This window comes from Ipomoea nil, unplaced genomic scaffold (assembly GCF_001879475.1).
Source record: "Ipomoea nil cultivar Tokyo-kokei standard unplaced genomic scaffold, Asagao_1.1 scaffold0482, whole genome shotgun sequence".
Lineage (NCBI taxonomy): Eukaryota > Viridiplantae > Streptophyta > Magnoliopsida > Solanales > Convolvulaceae > Ipomoea > Ipomoea nil.
The window spans coordinates 1,282,871-1,298,872 of NW_017616910.1; the positions used below are offsets into that span (position 1 = coordinate 1,282,871).

Consider the following 16,002-nt stretch of genomic DNA (forward strand, 5'->3'; position numbering starts at 1 on the left):
GATTGCATATTGCGTGCCATATCCCCCAATCCCCTGAGGACGATATAACACCCGAGCTCACATCTTATTTTTGCTACAATCAGTGTTATATGCAATTTTGAAGGTGCTATACTCAGGAGGGAGAGTGTTTAGTGCAAAATGCACCACAAATGAGTCTGGCAGCTTGATCTCCAACTTGTCTAGTTGAGCTGCAATATCACTAAGTTGCATGATGTGACTGCGCACACCATCGGCAGGAGAATAACGAAGGGAGGTGAACTGCATTATTAAGGTGCTTGCTAGGGATTTGTCTGAAGTTTCAAACTTCTTGGCAATGGCCTCAATACACTCTTGAGCTGTTTTAAGCTTATCAACCGTGCGGCGTATATCACTCGAAACCCGAGACTTAATGAAAAACATGCACAGGCGATTGTGCCGCTCCCATTTAGCCCAAATGTCTTTGGCTTCTTGAGTGCTCGTCGCGGTTATAGCCGGAGGCGCGGGATGGTTAATAGCATAGTCCATCTCATTCATGCCAAAGTAGATCAGGAGCGCATCATTCCACTCTCTATAATTATTAGGAGTAAGCATTGGGACCTGAACGTGTGAGACAATTGGGATAGTTTCTGAAAGGAAATTATGAGTTTGTTAGTTTTGATTTTCGAGGCACAAAAGAACTAAAGTGCATATTTTGCCAATGCAAACTTATGCAAAAGATAAATTCAAATGCCATAAAAATTGCCTGTGGGCTGAATTTTTACGCATAATGAATTTACCAAACTGAATGGTGAAAACCAGAATGGGTACGGTTTGGGTGTTTCCACCCTTGATGACAAAACTACCAAAACTATATGCCGATACATAATCCCTGTGGGCAAATTATGATCATAGCCTGGCATTTCGTCCTAATCAATCCTACAAATACAACAAAATTGCCTGTGGGCTAAATTTTGCCATATCATATAGAATTAACTACAAGGATATTGCCAACTCTTTATGTGAGTGAATCTAAATACAATTTAAGCAATTAAAGATGATGTGGCTACTCTTTAATTACAAAATTGTAATCACTTGGCAAATGGTAATTTAAAGCCTAGCAAACAGATTAAACCAAAACATGATAGACAATCTTTAGGTATACTCCCAGGAAAGTTGGTCGAGACGAAGCTCGGTTAAATACCAACTCCTTAGATAGAGTAGCGTTGCAAGGGGACTAGTAGCAACAAGGCATTTAAGCCAGGGCCATAGAACTAGTATACCTCCCCAAGAAACTTCCCTAAGTCATGTATTCTCATATTTGAAGTAAAATTGTTTGAAAGATCTATAAGACGGTTATACACCTATGGATAAGGCTTTAAATTTGGGTAAACTAGAACTTTGATTTACTTTATGTGCTTTATAGCTTTAGAAAGACACGAGCGGAGCAATAACTGAATGAGTAAACTAACATGCTTAATCTATCCTTAAAAGGCACTAAATTCACCTAAAGGCACTATAACATGCGTAATAGACATATAATTCAGACCTAAAGGCACTAGATTCATACTTAAAGAACATGCTTATCTAACATATGCATAATTATAACAATCAAATAATTAATGCAATAAACAGTAATACATGCTCAGATTATGCACATTATAACTCATGCTCCACAATTAAATTGTAATACTAAATACAATTTAAACTGAAATTCAATATTAAATTAAAATTCAAACAAATTGAGACATAATAATTTGTTCAAAGGAATTATAATTTAATATCAACTTTAGGAAAAAAAAAATCAATTGGATAAAACCCATAAGAAGAAGCCAAATATGATGAATAACAAAAAAATTTCAGGAAGCCCAAATGAGTACAGGCCCAGAACCAATTTTTTTATTTATTTATTTATAATGGAGCCTAGGTCTGGCCGAATTGGGCCAGACCCGACCCATTAAACCCCTGAAACCATCATCTTCTTCATCTGCTACTGCTTTACACAAACCAGAGGACAGAAGCGGAGAAGCGGAGAAGCAGTAGCGGAGAAGCCGGGAGGACCCGACTCCACCACCACCGCCGGATCGCTCACGACCGCCGCCACGCCGTCACGCCGTGTCCCTTGTCTCCGCCGCCGGCCACCACCGATGGAGGCAGCCTGTGGCGTCACCACCGGGAGCAACCCAGTTCCGCCACACCGCCGTCCTCAGCGGACAATCAGCCAGCGCCAGAGGATCGTGCATCACCGGCGAACAGAATCCGGCGAGCACCCCTTACCGACGAACAGAAATCCGGCGAAGAACAGTAGCAGTCACGGACGGAGAGAAAAAAAACCAATTGTAATTTTTTTTTTTTTAAAAAAAAAAAATTCTAAATGCGAAAAAGATTACACAATATTTCCAGCAGCCCAACAGAATTGCACATTACATATGTATTCTAAATTATACAAAGAAAGTATAGCATATGTAAATAACTGTATTATGCAATTGAATCAAAGATAGGCAGAGATAAATTGGCACTGATACCAAATGTAAGCACATAATCCACGTGACAATTAATAAATACGTGGCTATTAAAACAGAGTTTAGATTACTAACCTCCAGCCATAGCTTTAGATCTTGATCACCAGGGACTCGTGGTCTGATGAGCAGAAGTTCCTCGGGCTGCTGTAAAAATCTCCGTAGGTTTTAATTGTGTTTCTCTCACTTCTCTCAGTGACTTTAGATGATGTATGATACGTCAACCGAGCAGTGAGAGGACTTGAGAGTCTAAATAACCTACATCCCATCAATGTAGGTAACTAATTACCTAATGCTGACTAAGTTCTAATACTTAGTCAGCCTATTGATTTGCACCACTTAAATATTATTGTTATTATATAATAAACTTAATAATAATAATAATAATAATAATACACAAGGAAAACGTTACAATTGTCTCTTAATCAATGAATAAAAAAAAAATTATTATCTTGTGTTATACGATAAAAAAGTCATAAAGATATATATATATATATATATATATATATATATATATATATATATATATATATAGAGAGAGAGAGTTCAGAAACCACCACTCCTACTAAACTGTGAACTCTCCCCCTCTCTCTCGCACCGACGGTTCGTAGCTACCGGTCGGCCACAGATCGGACCTCCGGCGGCCTTTTTGGACGATCCGCTGCCGGCCGCTTCATCTTTAAGCTCTTCGCCTCCGTTCTCACTCTCTCCGTTTTTCTCTTCTTAACTCTCTCCCTGCGCTACACTTCCTCCTCGGATCCCGCCGATCTCAACGTCGTAAGTATCACTCGTTTGATCACTTTCCTTGTTCATGCTCGCATTTCTCGTTTCGCGCATCTGTCGGTGGTGTCCGAAAAATTGCCGGCAATTTCATGCTGTTGAGTTCTATAATTGTAATTTTGTTCATGTTTGGCAATTTTTAGTAGATAAAATGTATGCAGATTGCAGAACCTATAGTTGCTACTAATTATCTCTATAAGGAGTAATTTATGAACTGTGTATTTGATAGCTTTAGAGTTTGCTTATTTCTTTCACAATTAGTTCGATCTGGTTTTGATTTCTTACATTCTGATTAATTTTTTCAAAAGCCAAATATTAAAACAAAAGAGATAATTTAAAAAAAAAATTACCTAAGAAATATAATTGTAAATATTGTTAGATATACACGAAAAATAAAACACATTGAAACTTTATAAAAAAAATTCATAACAAAATATGAAACATAATTAATTTGAATTAAAAACACTATAAAAATATGTTGATGCTAAAACATTCGAACTATGAAACATAATTAAGTTGAATTAAAAACAATATGTTGATGCTAAAGGATTCAAACTATGAAACATAATTAAGTTGAATTAAAAATACTATGTTGATGTTAAAGGATTCAAACTATTAAACATAATTAAGTTGAATTAAAAACACTATAAAAATATATTGATGTTAGGATTTGAACCCTTGACCTTTACCATTGTCAAAAATATGCTCAACCAACTAAACTAATTCATTCTTGTTAGCATTTAATAGTTTGTTTATACTAATATTAAAACATGTACTATATATATATACATATATACATACAAAGATTATATATGGGGTGGGGGTAGGGGGTAGCTGCCCCGGCCCCTTTGACTCCGTCCCTGCCTATGAACATAAGTTATACTCCTAAATCAAATTTAAAAAATAAATAAATATATAATATATGTATATGCATTGTGTTGTGATTTTTTATATATTATGTTATAAAATTCTATACATTACCAGTATGAATTTGTACTTCATTATTTTCATTCAGGGTCACAATCATTTGTCAACCTTAGTTCATGATATAAAATTATAAATTGCCTTTAGACCAGGTGTCACTGTGGGCCATTTCATTACAAGGAAGATTTGTGGGTGGGCCCAATTGAATCAATCACTCTTGACTTCTAAGCTAAGAGCTAGTGAGGGCTTGCCGAGTGCTGACCACCTAAAGTTCTTTAATATACGGAGTATATTGTTTTGTTTTTCTTGCTTACCAAGAAAACAACGGTAATTTTACCAAAAAAAAAATAAATAAAAACAACGGTAATACTCCGTAATTCTTCCAACGGATATACGGAGTATATAATTATATACGGCTCTTTCCTAATTTCTTATACTTCATCTTCTCATTCGGCTTTCTGTACTTTCTCTGTAACAACAATGGCTGAGCAAGAAAAGAAAGCGAGGAAAATTCGATATCAAAACCGAAAAATTAGTATTTTGAAAAAGAGTAAAGAACTCTCTACTCTCTGCGATGTTAAACTGTGTGTGATTATTGTTTCCCCGGACGGAAAACTGGAGACTTGGCCCGACAACCTTAATGACGTGAAGGCGGTTCTGAGTGCCATGAAGGAAAGTGGTAAGCCCATCCGTTCTGAAAATCCCAGGGAAAAGAAAGGCAGCGGCGGAGATCGCTTGTGTTCGAGAATCAAGATTCCGAAGTCCGATAAAGGCAAGGAAATCGACGTAGAAAATTGCGGGTTTGGGAATAATGCTGCGGGTATTGTGGAGGACGAGGTATTGTACGACGTTTCTGGAGCCGATCAAGAAAATAATAATGCCCAGATGGATAACGATTTTGGAATGAGCGTTGTTGACATGGGGGTAAATCAAGCGCCCACTTTTTCTTCTTCTTATTATGGGAATGGGAATGGGGAGAGTAATTGTGAGGGATTTGGGAACTTCATTGGAGATATGGTGACGAATCAAGGGGAGTCTAATCTTGGTTATTATGGCTATGGAATTTATCATCATCAGAATGAAAGTGGGAGTAGTAGCAGTTTCGCTATGAACCCTAAAACCCACTTTTCTAATCTGCAGCCAAATCAAGAGATGGGGAGTAGAACTGGGCTCAACTTCTCATATCAAGATCCCAGCAGTTCCATTGCTTATCATCAAGAACAGCATGACAGTAGTGGAGTGAATAATAACTTTTGTAATATGGTACAGCCCATTAGTAGTCTTCCTTATGAGCAGTATGAGTTTGGGATTTGGGAGTGGCAGCAGTAGTGTACGTGCAACGTGATTTCAACTATCGAGTCAACTTCTGTATTCTACTAATATGCTTCCAAGTCACCATTATCGTCCCTGATAATGTTAGTTAGGTTTATGGAAAGTTTCTTTTTTTTTTTTTTTTTTAAATAATGAATTCTTTTTTTTGAAAATTTTAATAATGAATTCTTAGTTTAGTTTGATTCTCTATTTTCATGATTTCTACATCCGTCAACTACAAAAGAAAGCAAAGACTATTACCCTTCATCACTTCCTTTATGGTGAATCTGATCTGTTTCTGGTTTTGTTCAACATTTGTGTAAATCTGTAAAAATGACACATAATTTGCTTACAAATTCTACATTGTCTAAATCAAATTTCAAAAATAAGTAGCTATATAATTGTGTATGGTTTTTTATATCTTCTGTTATAAAATTTTATATTTTAAGAATATGAAATTTATATCTAGTTATTTCAACCTTAACTAAGGTCCATAATGTTACATTGATTTAAATACTAATCCACGATATAAAATATAAATTGCCTCTAGCCAAAGAGTCACGATAGTTATTGTATGGGTCACAGTCCAAAAATGACGTCACTTTTTTTTTTTTTTTTTTTTTTTTTTGCGCTTCCAGCTGTAACTTACGTTTGTATAACTCATAATGCATATTATTCTAAAACATAATGTACATTATTTTAAAGCATAATGTACATTATTTTAAAATATAATGTACATTATATTACCTCATATATTTCATTATTCTAACACGTAATGTACATTATTTTAACACATAATATACATTATTCTAACACGTAATGTACATTATTTTTACGGCAATTTATATCGTGCACCAGGGCGTGCATTGCATTGTGCGCCCTGATGCAAAACTTCGTTTTCGTTTCAGATTTTTTTTTTTTATTTATTTTTTTTGGAAATTTCGCTACCCAATGTTGGCGGTTAATTTTTCTTAAAAACAAAATTTCATGTTCAAAAATGTACATAATGTTTTATACTAGAATACACATAATTGTATACATAAATGTACATAATTGTATAAATAAATACACATAATTGTATAAACAAATACACATAACTGTATAAACAAATACACATAATCACATCAATTCTCTACAACGCCTCCTAAAACGACGTCATTTTGGGAGCGCGTAGCGCACATTGCTATATGCGTCATGGTGCAGGGTATAACGATTGTATTTTTATACTCATAATATATACGATATTGTTTTTGGACCGCAGTCACGGTCCACGCAATAATTTACGAGGTGTCACTATTGGGCCATTTCATTACACAAGAAAGATTTGTGGGTGGGCCCACAGGACAACGTGGGCCCAATTGAATCAATCATTCTTGACTTCTGAGCTACAGAGCTAGTGAGCTTGCGGACCACCTAAAGTCTGAGCCGATCAAATATTAGGGTTTGTAATAAAGCAGCTTCCAGCTTCGAGGACGACGAACTTCGCACAGTGACAATGATTTACGACGTCAACTCGCCGCTGTTCCGCTCGTTTCTCAGCCAGAAAGGAGGCGGTTCCGATAAGAGGTTCGCATTAATTTCTTGTCTGTTGCTTTGATCTGTATATATTTTGCGCTGTTTCTAATTTCAATTTTCAACTAAACAGGAAAAAGATAAATTTCATTTTTTCCTGTTCTAATTTCATGTTCCTGAATCCTTGGAGTTAACAATTATGTCTCTTGCATTGGTTGAAAAATATTGATGAAGTTGCTGAAAATGAACCAAAATAGGAATTTTGGTATAAAAATAGCTGCTTTAATGCTTCTAAATTGTGGTTAAAATGGAGATTTTCTGGAAAGCATTTTAAAGTAAGAAACCTTTTGTTTTTAACATTTTATTGAATATGTGAAATTATGGAGGTTTTAAAACCAGGCTCAGATGATGTTAAGGTAGGTGTTCAAGGTAAGTTTGGATAGCTTATGCATTGGTCTAGACTGGGTTATAAGCATGGCTGACATGATGTCAAGAGCTTGTGTTGGCTTGATGATGTTGACCCGGGTAGCATGGAAACAGGGAATGAGGGAAAACGCGGGATACAAATGTGAGGAAAATGTAGAATTGTAGAAATGTAAAAAATATAAGTGTATAGATTTTGAAACGAACCCGAAATGTGGGAGGTTTGGTGCATTATAGATGTTGACTATGGAGCATGGTTTTTAGCTTTATGCATTACGGGTGTGTGCATATAGATGTTGAAACGGTCCTGAAATGTGGGAGGTTTCGTGCATTATAGATGTTGACTATGGAGCATAAATTTTAGCTTTATGCATTATGGGTGTATGTGTGTTTATGTTTGCCTTAGGGGTTCCGGGCACCGACAGTTATTGGATGTTACAATTCAGGTCATATGAACAAGTTCGGGTTTGTTGTTCATATAAGAAATGAGCATTATGGAACAAATTCAGGAAATAATGAACTATGATTTGTTTCTCAGTATAAAGATTCAAGACTAATATTTTATGGGTCATGAGCTACTGCAACCGCTCCTATTTTTACTTGAGCTTTTCATTAGACACGGGCTGGCTTTCTTATTAAAAAACTGGCAGTTGATCAAAGTCCTATCAGATCCTATGTATTCTCTAGCTCTGTATTTACTTTCCTGGAGCTCCGTTCACCATAATTTTCTGTGAATTTTGGCAGTTAGACTATGAATGAAATCTTGAAATTTGCTACCAAAAAGTGAAGAGTGTTTATCACTACATTACTTGTAGTTCCTCTTCTAAAATGTAATTTGTTAGCTGGGATTCTTACTATCAAATTCTGCACGAGCTGCTTTGTTGCATTCAATCCATTAACCGTGATTCTGATATCTGGATTTATACAGGAAAACTGAAGAGCAAAAGCCAAAGGAACAGAAGCCTAAAGCGAATGAAAACAAGCCTGTTATGAATGAATAATAGCTTCCTGATGTATGCAAATCCAGGCATTATAGAATGCTTTTGAAGTTGTTAATAAACTGTTTTGAACTCTATCTGGCATCTGCTGTGTGCTGTAACATGATGTTGAAAATTCTGCTGCAAGTATGTAAACTATGGGCTGTTTTCTATCCTGAATTGCAGTATATGTGATCAACTCTTCTACTAAATCTTCAATTGATTTGACAGATTTTGCTAAATTAGTCTTATGCTTTTAAATTGTTGATGGATTGCCAATCAACTGTAAGGGCCAATCTGTAGTTTTATTTGTTAGAGTGTGCATTTTTTTTATTTTTTATTTTTTTGGGTCAGATGAGATGTTTTCTGAGGTAAGATACACTAAGCATCACATGTCTAGTTAAGTTGGAAGAGACTAATATCATTTCATTCACACGCTCCTTGTGTGCCCTTTTTTATACGTCTCAAGGTTCAAGGCTCAAAAGGCGTAATTTAGATACATCTAAAATCCTAAAAATTTGTTCATTAATAGATTCCTATAGTAACTAGTGGTTTTATTATGGTTAGACCTCTTAGCATGGGGAGAATGCCCTTGTGGTCCTTAGTATGGAGAGAAGGCTCTTGTGGTCCTATTATGAAAAGATAATTTAAAAGTTTTAGTCTAAATTTAGTTTATGCTTTTAAATTGTTGATGGATTGCCAATCAACTGTAAGGGCCAATCTGTAGTTTTATTTGTTAAGAGTGTGCATTTTTTTTTTTAATTTTTTGTTTATTTTTTGGGGTCTGATAAAATGTGTTTTCTTAGCTAGGATACACTAGAACTTCACATATCTAGTTAAGCTGAAAGAGACTAACATCATCTCATTCACACGTTTTTTGTGTGCAGTTTTTGATACGTCTCAAGGCTCAAAAGGTGTAGTTTAGATATATCTAAAATCCTACAAATTTGTTCACTAATAGATTCCTATAGTAACTAGTAGTTTTATTATGGTTAGACCCCTTAGTATGCGGAGAACACCCTCGAAAATTGCTAAATTGTGGCCTCATTATGAAAAGATAAGTTAATATTTTTAGTAGGCTAAAAAGACAAGTTTAAAGCATTGTGCGTTACATTATGAGTTTTATTATAACACAACTTTATAATACAATTATAACTCTATTTAAACATTATAATATCCTGAAGTAACTTAAATAGTCTTAACGTCTTGTATAGATTCACATCTCGACCCAACTCTCCCGATTTGACAATTTCATAGTATTCATGTGTTAGGAACATATCACTTTTATGTGTGATTTACAGATGCAAATTATTAGATCATAAAAATAGTAATAATGAATATGAAGAGACTTATTGTCACGTAATTAATGAATAAAAAAAAATTATTATCGTGTGTTCTACGATAAAAAAAGTCACAAAGATATATATATATATATATATATATATATATATATATATATATATATATATATATACACACACACACACACACACGTACCTCACAATGCAACCTTATTGAAAAGGAAAATATTATATGTATTCTTATTTTTTACTTTCAACTTTACTCCCACACATAAAATCTTGATATAGACACTTGTATTGAACATCTGAACATACATGAAAAAGTAATTTAATAATTCATAAAAGAGTAAATACCAAAAATGGTCTATCGACTATAGTTAAATTCACAAATTGGTCCTCGACTTTCAATTTCAACCAACTAAGTCCTTAACTTTGTAATTTTAACACAATTTGGTCCTCTGTCTATTTGACTGTTTGTTAACTATGATTTTTGAGGATATATATGTAAGAGTTAATTACCAAAATGGTCCCTTGACTATTGCGAAATTACCAATTTGATCCTCGACTATTTTTTTTACTCAATAAAGTCCTCGACTTTGTAAATGTTAACCAATATGGTCCTTTGTTAGGTTTGGGGTCTAGCATCTGTTAAAGTCCAGGGTAATAAAGGAATTTCACCATTCTCTCATCCACTCTCCTCCCTACTGTAACGTTTCTGTTCTGCTAGGCCGAGGTGGACGACCGGAGCTTCCCCTGAGTAATCCGCTGACGGTGTCGGCTGCTCACCCGCCCCATGGAGGAACATCTCTGTCCAACGCTCCATATCCTGCAAACCACCATCGGAATCGAGGACGTTTCCAGATGGGCAACTGTCCTTTGCTGCTCTGTCAACTTCAAATTCATACCCAGACTCGACTACTTCCAAAAATTGGGATTTTCGAAGCAAGAAGCCACAACGATTTTCCGGCGGTTCCCTCCCCTATTCCGCTACATACAACTACATACAAATATATAATAGGTTATATTCAATTTGTATGTATATATCTATTAACGTAAGAGGTCAGAGATTATCAAAAAGATCACTTGGTGGATTCATCGTCGGCGGCCTGGACCTTGATTAGTAACTTGCGACATGAAACATTACAAAAAAGGATTGTCGTTGTCGTCGTCTATACCAGTAAAGCTGCCATGCAACTTTTTCATCTGTTCCAGTCTTCTTCTTATTCTTCTCTTCTTCTCCGGCTTTGCTTTCTCCACTAGTCGCTTCTTCTTCATTCCCTCGAAAATTCTGCAGAGTTACTGAAACAGACTACTACCTCCATGGATACTACTCCGCCGTCTCATCGATCCGAACCCAGAAACCGAACAAAATCATCTTCAAGACTTTAAAAACTGCGTCAAATCGATCACCAAGAAGGTCAATCCTCCCCTTCCAAAGTCGCTCTTGAAAGTGCCACTCCAGTCCCAAACCCGCCCTACAATCTCCCAAACCAAGAGCTCTTACTTCTCTCCCCATCGCCTAATCGGAAATCGAAGATCCGTTTGTCAGAGAAGCTTGGCGATGATGGTGCGGAGGCAGTTGGGGTTCGCAGGAGATGCAGGAATAGGAACGCTGCTGCAGTTTGTGCGTCTCCAAGGAATAATCGGAGATTAAGGAAGCGTTTAGATCAAGAAATGGTGAGAGAATCATTAATTGAATATTAAATCATTGAACAACAGGGTATTGTCCACGGTTACGACTGGTGACGCCGTGGAGTGCATCTGCGATGAGAGTGATCCCCGACGATGCACCGGAGAATTAAGTGGTGTCAATCTCAGAAGCCGTCATTTCATCGGTGAAATTTCTTTCTTACCCTCCACTTTAACAGATGTTAGATCTCAAATCTAACGGAGGACCATATTGGTTAACATTTACATAGTCGAGGACTTTATTGAGTAAAAATAATAGTCGATGATCAAATTAGTAATTTTGCAATAGTCAAGGGACCATTTTGGTAATTAACTCTATATGTAATTTCATGGTCCACCATCGGTTTTTTAAGGTTCTGATTGCATTTTCATACCACACTGTTACATTTGAATCCACTGCCGAAAGCAATCTACCAAATCCGGTCGCCTTTCTTCATCCTCCCTTTGGATTCAATGTAATTGAGTTCGTACCTGAGCGAAGAAGACGACGTGTTTCCGAACCAGTGCAACGTCATCCTAGAGGCCTCCACGTGTTCCGATGAGAGCTGAAGGTTCTTCTGGAGATCGTCGATCACAGTCAACAAACGATCAAATAGATGGAGGACTAAGGATCCTCAACACACTTAAATGCAATGTGGATGCAGCCATATTTACTTCTGCTGTTGGTTATGGAGCGGTGGTTCGTGATCATGAGGGACGTTTTGTGGCAGCCACATGTGGAAAACTCCGGAGCACTAAGGATCCTTATATGGCGGAGGGGCTGGCAGTCAAAGAAGCTTTAACGTGGCTCAAAGATCTTCATCAGAATCATATCATCGTTGAATCCGATTGTTTAAATTTCTGCAATGTTTTTAATTCCAGTGTCGTGGATTTTTCGTACGTAGGGTCTATTGTAACGCAATGTCTATCAATTGCGAGGGACATAGCGAACGTTAGGGTTCGCCATGTCAGGAGATCAGCGAATCAGGTGGCTCACAAGTTGGCTCGAGCAACCGATTCTATGTCTGTCTCAGGTTCGTGGGTCGGTATCCCACCAACATGTATTGCCAGTTTATTAAGCTATTAATGAAATTCTGTTTTTTGCTTTCAAAAAAATAGATGGAGGACCAAATCGTGTCAAAATTACAAAGTTAAGAACTTAATTGGTTAAAATTGAAAGTCAAAGACCAATTTGTGATTTTAGCTATAGTCGAAGGACTATTTTGAATATTTACTCTTCATAAAATAAGATTTGAGAGTCTAATGTAAGTATTGTAGTACAACTCTATTGAAAATCAACGAACGAAAACAGAGCATTAATAACAGAAGCCGAGAAAAAAAGCGCCTAAAGTATTACAGTAAAGATTAAATTATTAATTAATCTCACTTAATTAAATTGTGATCTCTGTCGTATTATGTGACCCCATTCTTCGATTCCTATTTCAACCCCACCGGCCACCGTCACAGCTCACAAACCCGCGTATAGATTTCACTGCCAGTTCAGAAACTACCACTCCTACTAAACTGTGAACTCTCCCTCTCTCTCTCTTCGGAGAAAGAGAAGCAAAAATGGCTATCGCACCGACGGTTCGTAGCTACCGGTCGGCCACAGATCGGACCTCCGGCGGCCTTTTCGGACGATCCGCTGCCGGCCGCTTCATCTTTAAGCTCTTCGCCTCCGTTCTCACTATCGCCGTTTTTCTCTTCTTAACTCTCTCCCTGCGCTACACTTCCTCCTCGGATCCCGCCGATCTCAACGTCGTAAGTATCACTCGTTTGATCACTTTCCTTGTTCATGCTCGCATTTATCGTTTCGCGCATCTGTCGGTGGTGTCCGATGTAGTTTTCTATAAAAAATTGCCGGCAATTTCATGCTGTTGAGTTCTATAATTGGAATTTTTGTTCATGTTTGGCAATTTTTAGTAGATAATATGTACTCAGAACCTATAGTTGCTACTAATTATCTCTATAAGGAGTAATTTATGAACTGTGTATTTGATAGCTTTAGAGTTTGCTTATTTCTTTCACAATTAGTTCGATCTGGTTGTGATTTCTCACATTCTGGTTATTTGCTAAGACTGGTCTAGTTGTATAACTTTTTTTTTTTTTTTTTTTTTTTTTTTGGATTTTTAGGGCATTTTGCACGATGCATATGGAGTAGGGCCAGTTCGAAGATCCGTACTGGCTCTGAAATCGGATCCATTAAAGCCAAGGTTTGATCTGATCAGGAAGCAAGCAGAGGATCACCGAGCTCTGGCTTTGGCTTATGCTTCCTATGCTCGAAAGCTGAAGCTTGAAAACTCAAAACTTGTTCGAGTCTTTGCAGAGTTGTCACGAAACTATACAGATTTGATCTCAAAGCCTGCATATAGAGCACTGTTTGAGTTGGATTCCAACTCACTTGATGAATCAGTGCTTCGGCAGTTTGAGAAGGAGGTGAAAGAAAGAATCAAAGTCACGCGTCAAGTTGTTGCTGAGGCAAAGGAGTCTTTTGATAATCAGTTAAAGATTCAGAAGCTCAAGGATACTATTTTTGCTGTGAATGATCAGCTAACGAAGGCAAAGAAGCAAGGTGCTTTCTCAAGCTTGATTGCTGCAAAATCAATTCCCAAAAGCTTGCATTGTGTGACTATGAGGTTAATGGAAGAGCGGATTGCGCATCCAGACAAGTACACAGATGAAGGGAAGCACACTCCACCTGAATTGGAGGATCCCAATCTTTACCATTATGCAATTTTCTCTGACAATGTGGTTGCAGCTTCAGTTGTGGTGAATTCTGCTGTGAAGAATTCAAATGACCCATCAAAGCATGTGTTTCATGTTGTAACTGATAAGATGAATCTTGGAGCTATGCAAGTTATGTTCAAGATGAGGGATTATAATGGGGCTCACATTGAAGTGAAGGCTGTTGAGGATTACAAGTTCTTGAACTCTTCATATGTCCCAGTTCTTCGGCAGCTTGAATCTGCTAATCTACAGAAGTTTTACTTTGAGAATAAGCTTGAGAATGCAACAAAGGACACAACAAATATGAAATTCAGGAATCCAAAGTATTTATCAATATTAAATCATCTTAGGTTCTACTTGCCTGAAATGTATCCAAAATTGCACAGGATATTGTTCTTGGATGATGATATAGTTGTTCAAAGGGATTTGACTGGCCTTTGGAAGATAGATATGGATGGTAAAGTGAATGGAGCAGTTGAAACTTGTTTTGGCTCATTCCATCGATATGCGCAATACATGAATTTCTCTCATCCTTTGATCAGACGGAAGTTTAACCCTAAAGCTTGTGCATGGGCCTATGGCATGAACTTCTTTGACTTGGATGCTTGGCGCAAGGAGAAGTGCACAGAAGAATACCATTACTGGCAGGCTTTGGTAAGAAATGATTTATTTAATAGGTTACTAATGTTATGGTCCTGGGCACTTTTAGTTTGTATGTATCATTTTTCTGCAGTATTTATTATATACATCCCTGTGTATGTGACTCTAAATCTGCCTAAGCAATATAGGTGCTTGTCTCTCCCCCTTCCCCTACCCCCAAAGAGAAACTCTCCACTCCCTTCTCGCTGCACCCTCCTCTCTGTCTGCTTAGATGATAATTGATTGCAGTATGTACATGTATATGCTTCCTTTTTTTTTTTTTTAAAGAATTACAATTGAGTTTTTTTTCTTTTTTTTCTTCCCTATATACTACTATGTTTTGAATATTGCATTTGAAATATTGCTGAAGAAGTAACTATGTTTGCAGAATGAAAACCGAACTTTGTGGAAATTGGGAACGCTACCCCCTGGTTTGATCACATATTACTCCACAACAAAGCCACTGGATAAGTCCTGGCATGTTTTAGGGCTTGGCTACAATCCAAGTATAAGCACGGATGAAATAAACAATGCTGCAGTTGTCCACTTCAATGGGAATATGAAGCCATGGCTTGATATTGCCATTGCCCAGTTTCGGCCACTTTGGACAAAATATGTTGATTACGAGAATGAGTACATCCAGGCCTGTAATTTTGGCCTTTAAGTGATGGTAATAGTTGAAGCTTTGCTGAGAGGATTCCTTCAAGTACTCTCCATGAGTCTCATCAGCTCCCCTTACACATAAAGTTAGTACTCATTCCACATCATAGAAGCTTTAATGTGAACCTTAGTTTTAGCATATTTAATTTCTGGATTAGTTTAAAATTTTTAATCTCCAATTGTTTATAGTTGTTATCTCAGTTTATGGCTAAACTTCAATTATGCATAAAGCTGCTCAGTGAGGTTTAAGTTTTCACAATTCAAATGCTGTTAGGTGTGCTATCTTGTGCTAAATATATAAGGGGTTGATGCTAATGCATTGTTCTCTTTCCTGCTTTAGTGGTGTAGTACATAATAAGCACTGTTTTCTTCAGCCTACACTTTTATGCTGTTATTTTGTTGTTGAAGCTGGACTCAAGTTGCTGGCTTAGAATGATGCATATACCCATAACTACTATTCTGATGCATGTTCAAATCAGAATGTTGCTTTCAAATTTGCAGTTTTCTGCCACTAGTAAAGAGCTAACTAGAAAGCACCACAGAATTTGGGGATATTAGCATTTCTTATTGTTGAAGCTTTTTGAAGCCTTTATGTTGTGTTTGGAT

At 36.9% G+C, this 16,002-nt stretch overlaps 1 protein-coding gene and 1 long non-coding RNA gene across 2 annotated transcripts; both read left to right on the top strand.

The window, feature by feature from the left end:
- The first annotated feature begins 6,861 nt into the window (after positions 1 to 6,861).
- Positions 6,862 to 8,643, top strand: LOC109173455. The gene is made up of 2 exons (XR_002052913.1): positions 6,862 to 7,055; positions 8,353 to 8,643. It is a non-coding gene; the product is annotated as an uncharacterized LOC109173455 (long non-coding RNA).
- A 4,193-nt stretch (positions 8,644 to 12,836) lies between these two features.
- On the top strand, positions 12,837 to 15,732 carry LOC109173819 (galacturonosyltransferase 8). The gene is made up of 3 exons (XM_019323132.1): positions 12,837 to 13,131; positions 13,504 to 14,751; positions 15,125 to 15,732. Exons 1-3 carry the CDS (start codon positions 12,940 to 12,942, stop codon positions 15,398 to 15,400), a joined length of 1,716 nt encoding a protein of 571 aa, XP_019178677.1. The 5' UTR covers positions 12,837 to 12,939; the 3' UTR covers positions 15,401 to 15,732.
- Positions 15,733 to 16,002: the final 270 nt, after the last annotated feature.

Coding starts and splice junctions, on each gene's coding strand:
- LOC109173819 (XM_019323132.1), top strand. CDS start 12,940: ATGGCTATCGCACCGACGGTTCGTAGCTACCGGTCGGCCACAGATCGG. Junction 13,132..13,503: donor ATCCCGCCGATCTCAACGTC/GTAAGTATCACT, acceptor TTGGATTTTTAG/GGCATTTTGCACGATGCATA. Junction 14,752..15,124: donor ACCATTACTGGCAGGCTTTG/GTAAGAAATGAT, acceptor CTATGTTTGCAG/AATGAAAACCGAACTTTGTG.